The 10,025-nt window shown below is 35.9% G+C and overlaps 1 protein-coding gene across 3 annotated transcripts in view; it reads right to left on the bottom strand.

Moving 5' to 3' along the window:
* Positions 1-5,118: 5,118 nt before the first annotated feature.
* LOC104856633 (cytochrome P450 20A1) overlaps positions 5,119-10,025 on the bottom strand; it is a 47,304-nt gene continuing 42,397 nt past the window's right edge. For 2 of the 3 annotated variants that reach the window (XM_019206317.2, XM_019206318.2), the window contains exons 11-13: positions 8,877-8,941; positions 5,841-5,930; positions 5,119-5,694 (exon numbers count right to left, since the gene is read on the bottom strand). In XM_019206317.2, the coding sequence (XP_019061862.1) occupies positions 5,544-5,694; positions 5,841-5,930; positions 8,877-8,941 (306 nt within the window). In that variant the 3' untranslated portion in view covers positions 5,119-5,543. The remainder of the gene's footprint in view (positions 5,695-5,840; positions 5,931-8,876; positions 8,942-10,025) is intronic. The other variant, XM_010616116.2, reaches the window with a different exon arrangement.

The following is a 10,025-nucleotide window of genomic DNA, read 5'->3' as shown; positions in this document are numbered from 1 at the left end:
GTTCTTTAAAACTATTTGTCTTTGTCATGTTGGACAAAATGAGTTCTGTTCTATAAAATACACCTTTCATCAAGCTGGTTTTACAGGAACAAGTTTTATAGTTACTGGGGGAAAAGGGGACCCTCATCTAATACATTTGTAATGTTCAGTTTAAGTTTTCTCTATAGTAAGATTTCTCAGTACTTCTGATATTAATGTGTATTATTTCTGAGAAATACTGTGGAAATGCTTGAGAATAAATAAGACCAAGAAACCCCTTCCTCAAAATCTCTCATAGGGTGGAATTCTGTGGATACACTTAGTCATTTAAAAATCTTGATCTTTAAACATATCCTGGTTCAATGATTTTTCTCTAATGATAAGGCGTACAGGGAACAATGACAACTAGCTTACCAACTAGGTTGGTCAATATTTTGTAACTAGTCTACTCTAAGGCTGTGCTCACACCCCGTGCATACATCACTGAAAGATGGCCATACAACACCTTATTCAATACTTCCAAGCATGGGGTACTCAGCACCTCACCAAGTAGTGCTAGCAGTAGAGGCAATCTATCTGGACTTATTTTCAACTACTAAGCAACTTCAGTAGTTTCCATTACTCTCCATGCACAAAAGACTCCAATATTTAATTCATTCAAAAATACTTATTGATTCCCTTTTGGAGGATAGGCACTTTACTATTCTAGGGTATAATTAGAATGGCAAGTTTATAATTTCATTCCATACCATTGTGTTTAAAAGTAAGAATGTGGGGGCCAGGGATTTAGCTCAGTAGATCTGTCACCTGCCTCACAAATGCAAGGTCCCAAGTTCGATCCCTGGTATCAAAAAAAGAAAAAGAGGAAATAAAAAAGAATTTGTACTTAAGATGTAAATAAATGTGCTTTTTAATGACCAAACAGGACTATGTTGAGTATGTGATTTATTTGCTTATGGCACTTCAACACATGCTGTAACAAGATCTGGGCCAAATCTCTAGAATGACAGCAAACAGTAAACCAATTAAGGCAGAATGAAACTGATAAAGAATGCTATTTTTGCCAGGGACTTAGCACAGTGGCACCATGCCTGCCTTGCAAGTACAAGGTCCTGAGTTCGATCCCTGGTATCAAAAAAAAAAGCTATTTCTTGCCCTTCCTGTTAATTACCTTTATGCGCTATAAAGGGGCTACCAACAAAAATATTAAACTTATTTATTGGTCAGTGTTTTAAAATTTTATAAATAAAAAACTAAAATTGATTTCTATTTTAGAAATCTATTCTTTACAAAAATCTTTTCCTTAGGCCTTTAAAAATTAAGTCAAAAAGGAAAATGTTTAAAATGGATCAAGTGAAAACTGTTATGAATACTGAGTGAATATATGAGTGAATACTGTTATGAATGGAACATATAAAATATATGTAAAAATAGTCTAAACAATTATATGAATGTGGTGAGTAGGATAGTAAACTTGATTGGTTTTGACATCCAAATTCTTCCTCCTTTTACAAGTTTAACTATGGTATTATATTACTTTTAATAATTACTTAAAATGCTCGATTCCTCTGCAAAAATTAAATACAATAACATCATTCCACTACAGATTTATTTTTTTGAGACAAGGCTGCTATGTAGTTCAGGATGCCCTTGAGGTTCACTATGTAGTCCAAGCCTGTTTAAACACAAGTGATCCATCTTCCTGCCTTGGCCTCCCAAATAGTGGAATTGCAGGCATGCATCACTACATCTACCTCTTTGGTCATTTTAAAAATTTTTTTGGTACCAAGGATCAAACTCAGGACCTTGCGCTTGCCGGACAGATATGGCACCACTAAGCTATATCCCCAGCCTCTCTGAAAATTATTTTACATGGCCTCATTTATTGGCAATTATGTGAACATCTAATTTTTGGTGGGGGTGGGTACCAGAGATCAAACTCGGGACCTTGTGCTTACGAGGTAGGCAGAGGAACCACTGAGCTAAATCCCTTGCCCTATCTGATTTTGGTTTAACTTCCCCGTTTTTCCCTGCATCACTGCTTGTTAGATTTGACTTGTTTTAAAATTCCACCTCTCTAATGATAGATAAACAAAAGGAAACAGGAAGAGAGACATTTTGCAAGTGGGAAGGATACCAAGCCATAGACAGAGGGAGGAAGGGGGAGAAAAAGGGAACAGAAAAAAAATTAAGGTGTACTGTACATGTTGTCTTAGTTACTTTTTCTCATTGCTGAGAAAGACAAAATACCCAAAACCCACAAGTTAAGGGAGGAAAGATTTATTTAGCTCACAGTTTGTAGAGGTTTCAATTCATAGTTTGCTGGCTTCAAGGTAGGGTGCCATGGCAAAGGAAAAACAGATTATGGTGGGCAGAAGACAGGAAAACAACAAAGTAGCAAGGAAGCAAACAGTTAAGCAGCCACAGAATTGCTCTTTCTGTCCCTTCCAGGCGACATGCCCTTAGGGTGAGTAGCACTCACACTCAGTGGGCCTTGCCATTATCCACTCCCAGAACCATGCCACAACAATCAGTGGACTACTTTAGTAGTGACACACTTAATCACATACTCACACAGTCTAGATCCAGCCACCTCTGAAAAGTCCCACCTATAACTACATAAGACTTTAGAGAGACATCTAAACACAAGCCATAAAACAGGTGTATCAAACTCTCCCACTGGATAGAAGCATTATGTACCGCAAATATGTACTAATAAAAATTAAAAGTTGAAAAAAAATTCCACCTCTCATCTGGTCTCAGTGAAATGTGGGCAACAAAGGAAGATGCAGACTGAATATGGACAACCACAGGACATATGGGTGAGATGGGATAGATTTAACAATGGCTTTTTCATTTTTACTTAAAAATAAATTTTTTTTGCTGTTGTTTTTTGAGATAGTCTTACTATGTAGTTCAGGTTGGCCTCAAACTCAGTATGTAGCCTAGGCTGGCCTCAAACTCATGATAGCCCTCCTGTATTAGCCTCCCAAGTGCTGAGCTTTTAGATGTGTGCTCCCACACCCAGAAACTATGGCCTTTTTAGAAACAACATAATAGTAACTAATAATAGATTCCACTAAAAGTTCTGGAATTTAAATTATTCTATAAATTAAATATTTTTTCAGAAGTAAAAACTGCATCTAGTACTGTATCACTAAGCCGTATCTATGACATTAAACCCTATATCTATGACAATAAAATTACAAATGAAATTTAGCTGTTAAAAATAACCCACTTGCAAACAATTACAATTTTCTTCCTTACTTTTATTTGTACTTGGCATTTTTCCTGTAGTTGTCAAAAACAAACATAAGGAAAAAAGAATTCTCCCTAAGTAGTGTAGCCAAAAAAAATCTGACTAAAGTTCAAGGTTACTGGGGCTGGAGGGTAGCTCCATATAAGAGTAATAGCCTAGCATGTGTGAGGTCCTGGGTTTTATCCCCAACACCAAAATCAGAAAGAAAAAAAATCCTAGAAAATATACAGTGCTATTAATAAATAAAGTTTTATATAAGTATTAGCTTTCCCAGAATACCAGACACCCACACTTAAAAGAGATGTTTAATTTGGTTCATAGTTTCAGAGGATTCAGTCCATGGTTGGCTGGCTCTAAGGCAGAGAGAGACATCAGGGTGGAAAGGATTGATGAAGCAAAGATGCTTCCTTCACAGTGGCTGGATTAACAGATCAAGGGAACAGTGCCAGAGAGGAAGGGGCCAGGGACCAGACACAGACCCCCAAGGCCACATCTCTATGACCCAACCAGACACAACCCAGAAATGTGCTCCACCAATCTCCCCAGTAGATGCAATCAAAGTGATACTCTTATCCTAACCACAGCATACAAAACAGTATACAATTGTATCTTGAAAAATACTACCCTTTCTGAAATAGCCCTAAAATTTCCTTGCTTACGAATGAAACGAAATATTTTAAAGAAACATTTTGGGTACAGGAAATTGAACCTGCAGCCTTTGGACTGAGAATGCCCCCAGCTTTTTTCAAAAGTTTTTGAGACAGGGTCTCACTTAAGTAATCAAGGGTGGATTCTAACTTGTGATCCTCCTGCCTCAGTCCCCCAAGAGCTAGGATTACAGGGATTTGTCACCAAGCCCTGTTGACTAAACACTTTTCTAAAAATTGTTAGTCATTTTCTCCTGTAAAAGCTGTTTGTTCTTACTCTTCATCCATTTATTATATATTTTTCTTACCAGTATGCATGAGCTCTTCATATGTAATATAGCTATTATCTCTCTGTTATACAAATTTTCATTACCTCCAACTCCCCCAGCTGTGGATTTTTGTTAATGCCCTCTTTCTCTTTTTCTCTCTCTCTCTTTTTTTTTTTTTTGGTACCAGGGATTGAACTCAGGTCTTTGCGCTTGCAAGGCAGGCCACCGAACCGCTGACCTAAATCCCCGGCCCTCTCTCTCTTTTTTTTTGATTAGGGTCTTGCTAAATTACCTAGGCTGGTCTTGAACTTGCAATCTTTTTGCATTAGACTTCTAAGTAGCTGGGATTATAGCTATGGACTACCAAGTCCAGCTCTCTTCTTTCTTACTGACAGGTTCATTAAATTTAGTATAATAAAGTCCAAACTTAAGAATTCTGCTTCTTCCACAGATGTCAATCAGTGGAATACAGCATTGCTAAGATTATCAGCAAAACAGAGGCACAAGCCTCAGTTTTAGTCTTTTCATGTAAGAGGGGTGCTTACAAACATATTCAACAACTGTTTTATAATCTAAGTGATTCAGGACTGTTCAAGATGAGCCTTGCCAGGCATGGTGGCACGTGCCTGTAATCCCAGCACTCGGGAGGCTGAGGCAGGAGGATCTCTGTGAGTTCCAAACCAGCCTAGGCTACGTAGTGAGTTCCAGCTCAGTCTCAACTACATACTGAGACCATGCCTCAAAAAAAAAAAGAAGATGAACCTTGTATAAACCCCCAAATGAACACTGCTGTGTAGGGAGGCCAAAAAAATAAATGTAAGAATAGCAACGAATTATGATTAAACAAGCTAACAGTCAGAAGATAAAAATAACCCATGAAATGAAATATAGTAAATCCTCTTTATTTCCTTTTAAAGTGATTTATTGGAAGTACAAAAAGGCATTAGCATTGTGTCTCTCTTTTATGATATTCAAAAAACGACTTCCAACTTGCACAAGATAATTTCTCTCTTCAAGAATATTCATTTTAGAGATCAAACTAAGAAAAAGATTAAAATTATAAAATGATAAAAATTAAAAGTACAGAATTAAGGTCACTATTGAAATTATCAATATATTGGTACAATAAGTATATTCCATGCATTAAGACAATCTAAGATATAAAAGTTAAACTTACATAATAAAGTAACAATAGGCATTTATATTACAAAATGATACTTGGTTTATGAAAGAATTTACATTTTTTTTTTGGTACTGGAGATCAAACTCAGGACCTTACGCTTTAGAGGCACACATGGCGCCACTGAGCTAAACACCTGACCCTACCATGTACTTTCTAAATGGTCGTTTTCTTCAGTTTATTTAACAAATTTTTAAATGTATACAATTTTAATGTCTCTGTGAGACAGTGATCCATGCTTCCTCCCTTGTTGATGTGACCAGTTCATACTTTGTTTCAACAACCTGTCCCTCCACAGGAAGGAGGTGCAGTCTCTTCACCAATACACTCAGAAGGACTGTGGCCACCATATATGCAAACCTAGGAAGGAGGAAAGCTCATCAGTTACTGAATATTAAAAATTATACTTTCATTATATATAGAGTGCTCATTCTCATCAACAGTAACCACCAACATTCTAAGTCTAGGATCTTTTCCTTTCATGTAATTTCCCCTATATCATTCACCTCAACTCTGGATATTCCTGGGCACCTAAAAATCCAAGCGAGGAGAAAGTTTTCTTTACTGAATCATCATCAAAGCGATCTGGATCAAATCTGAAAACAAAAACTGGAGTTAATCACACAACAGCTCCACTGACATTTTACATATTGACATAAAAAAAACCACAGCTACATAATAAAGTTTAAAACCATTCAAAATAAAAAGCTGATGTCACTTTATATTTTCAGTTCTCATATGATTGAAATTATATATATTTACTCTTGCTTTTTTCTTTCCTTACTTCTAAGCAATAGATACAAAATACATTTCTCAGAACTAGAAAGGAAGGAGATTATAAGCATGTCATTTAATAAAGTATAAGGATAAATTGTACAAAATCACAAAGTGAATATTTAAATAAATTTAAGAACTGTTACATGAGATCACCTGATCAATATGTGAGGCATTTTACATCGTTTCTTCAATTAAAATTTATTTCTTAAAATTGGGGGCTCTAGCCTTAAACTTCTGTTTATTAATTACATTAAACCCAGGTTTACTAATAAGTGAGAGAAGAGAAAGAGGGTAAGAAAAGTTTGTTGGGATCACAATTTCCTCTCTAAAAAGTTAACATGGAACATGATTCCTTTCAAATACAAATGTTTTTAAGATTTAAAAGGAGAAATTTTGATTTTATTTTCCTAAAACAATGTGAATTCCTTTTCATGTCTAAAATATACTATATTTATAGTACAGTATATATAAAAATAATAACAAATTTAATCAGCTCTTCCCTTTAAACTACAATGAAAGTTGAGACCCTAAACATTTATCTAAAGATACTATGTACTTTCAGATTTAAAAAGTCAAACTTTTCAAATTTTTATAAGGTGTTTCACATAGTTCTTGAATTGCTTTTTAAACTTTCTTTCGAGTTAGCATCTCACTAAGTTGCCCAAGATGGCCTTGGACTCATTCTTTCTCCCTCCCAAGCAGTTAGATTACAGGGAGGCACAACTACGCCCAACTCAATTTCTTTCTGAGATACTGTGAATGATACTTCACATTCTAAACATTAACAATAAAACCAAAAAAAATTTTGAACTGATTATTTAATCTCATATATTGAGGACTTTGCTTTGGCCATCTTTTCAAAGTTGATGGTTTTTAGTCTAGTTTTCAAAGCTGATTTCATCATTCAGATAGAATAGTTACATTACTATCCTCTCTTGTGATAGAATTTGACTGAGAGGTCAATGCTTTGATACACTCCCAATATAGTAGTACTGTACTTCTTTTATTTTTCATGTTTTTTGGGGGGATTGTTTTTGAGTTTTGGGGGGTTGGTACTGCGGATCGAGCTTGAGTCCTTGTGCTTGTGAGGCACGTGGCAGAATCACTGAGCCAAATCCCAGGCCAGCCCTGTATGTTTTTAAGACAAGGTCTCACTATGGTGTTCAGGCCTAGAACTCCTGGTGAACCTATGAGTGTTGGGATTACAAGCATGCACCACCATGCCCAGCTCAGTACTGGACTTCTATGCATTTTGTTTTACATATTACTTTTTTTTCTTGTTTTTTGTAGACAGGGTCTCACTATGTAGTTGAGACTGATCTGGACCTCCACTCTGTAGCCCAGGCTGGTCTCAAACTCACAGCAATCCTCCTGTTTCAGCCTCCGGAGTGCTGGGATTACAGGCATGCACCACCACACCCAGCTTTATGCATTTTGTTTTAGAAATAGTGACATCTAAATACTTTTTTATAGGGAGAATAAATTTAAAGAATTCACTCAAAAAGAAAACTTATTAAAACTGTAACAAGATTCACTACATACCTACTAGGACAAGAAAAATTAAAAAGTAATACTACTAATAAATGCTGATGAGGCTGCAGAGAAACTGAATGTTCTGGTAAAGTGCTAGTAGAAAATTTCTGAAAAAGAGCCTGGCAGTTTTCTAAAAAACTAAACATATACTTTACCATATGACTATTGGGTATAAATGTATCCCAAAGAAATGAAATTTTATGTTCAAACAAAAACTTGTATAAATGTTTTTAGATGTTTCATTCACAAAAGTGAAACATCCATCGGAAACAACTGAAATGTCCCTCCTTAGGGTAATGGTGGGAATAATTCTCCTACACACATACAGTGGAATATTACTCAGCCGTGGAAAGGGTATCCACCAACCTACTTAAACCTCAAAGGCATCAAGTTCAGTGAAAAGTCAATCTCTCCATCCTTCTCTTTGTGATAATTACATTTAAACTACAATGAATCTATGCATCCTCAGGGTCTGTCTTAGGACTATGTACTTCTGTTAGTACTGTCTCTTAGGGCATTCCACATGGTGTGGGAAAGTGGCCAGCTCCAGAAAGACATAATACCACCACCACCACCTCCTAAATTTGATTACATCTGACTCCTAAAGACGATTTCCACATTTTAGAAATCTATTCCTTTTACTATTTTCAATTTGTAAACTAGATTCTCTTGAGTATTTTGAGGATAGTAATATCAAAAGTCCCGACAGGTCTGTACCTCAAATCAACTCAGTTTGTAACCTTTTACCAGAGCAATAAATCCTCAACTGCTGCTTTGAGGTAATTTTACTACTTGCTCATCTGAGAAGGAAACAACTTTAACTTTGTCCTTCACCTTGGCCCTGCCTGCACTCATGGCATACATATACACAATTGTATTTCTGAATTCTAAGGAGCACAATAGTTGAGAGACCAACCAAATGAAAAAAAGAAACAACATGAGCAATACCTACTTAACAACAAAAGAATTCCAAAATCTGACTAAGCTTAAAAATGTAGATGAGGCAACTGAACAAATTTTAGGATAAAAGTAGTAAAAAAAGACAAAGAATAGCAGATAGAAGATTCATGGAAGAGGAGAAGGATCAAAAAACACAGAAAAGGAAGGCAGTGGCTTTTGTTTGTTGTATATTGTCACAAACTGAATTTTCTCCCCAAAATTTAGAATAGAAATGCAAAACATGTAAACACATAAAAATCAACAATTACAAAACAATAACAGATTTTTCATACTTATATGGTGATGGCCAAGTATTCGGATCCTGAAGTACCACACCAAGGGCATAAAGGACAAGGGTCTGAAAAAAAATCAGTCTAATTAGGTAGTTAAGGCAAAATCAATCCATTCTAGTTTTGTAGTGTTTACTTGTTTGCTTTTGCAGAAATGGAGGTTGAACCTAAGGCCATCATTCTGAACTACACTCCCACCCTCTTTCTTTTTTTTTCATTTGGTACTGAGGATCAAACTCAGGACCTTGTGCTTACGAGGCAGGTAGCGGCACCACTGAGCTAAATCCCTGGCCCCCAGCCTCTTTTTTCTTTTATTTTTCATTTTGAGGCAGGGTCTTACTAAGTCACTCTTATCCAGGCTGAGCTCAAACTTGTAAACCTCCTGCCTTGGCCTCCCAGAGGTGATGTGAACACACGCCTGCACCAACACACCCAGCAATCCCAAAGATCTTTTAATACAGACAATGAAAATGAAATAAAAGTGTAAAATAACGGAAGAAAACACAGGCCATTATTTTGGCGATATCTAAACAGGGAAAGCCTCTCCAAGCATGTCAGAATATCAGGAAAATATACAAAAAACAGATTTAATTAAATGAAAATTTAAAAGCTACATTCAGATTTTTTAAAACGCCACCTAAGCAACAGTAAAACAAAAAATTTCACCATATAAGTGACAGAGTTACTTTGTTTTCTTTCTTTTTTTTTCCAGTTACTTTGAATACACAAAAACATAAATAAACTCACTAGAAAGAATGAAAGTTCAGAGGTAATTCACAAAAGAAGAAAGCCAAACTGTTGTTATATGCACAAAACATTGTTCAAGCTCTCCAATGATCAAGGAAAAGCAAATTAAAATGAGAAAATTTTTCATATAATATTTACAAAAATATATAGAAGATTCGTAAATCCAAAAGTTAGGAGGATTTGGAAAGAAAAAGGTTTGATGTTAAGGATTTACCCCCGGGTCTTATGCACATTCTACCACTGAGGTATATCCCCAGACTTAAAAAGCATTCTGATACATTGTACCTGACAATACAAACTGTCTTTCAGAGGACAATTTGTTTTTTTTTTTAAGTGCACACTGGGACCAACCCTAGAACACTCTACCATGGAACTACATCTCCAACTCCGAGTGGACAATCTAAA

This window comes from Fukomys damarensis, unplaced genomic scaffold, assembly GCF_012274545.1.
Source record: "Fukomys damarensis isolate Sample0158 unplaced genomic scaffold, DMR_v1.0_HiC HiC_scaffold_16, whole genome shotgun sequence".
Taxonomy (NCBI): domain Eukaryota; kingdom Metazoa; phylum Chordata; class Mammalia; order Rodentia; family Bathyergidae; genus Fukomys; species Fukomys damarensis.
The sequence above is the reverse complement of the archived record's forward strand: the minus strand, read 5'-3'. Positions and strand labels throughout refer to the sequence as shown.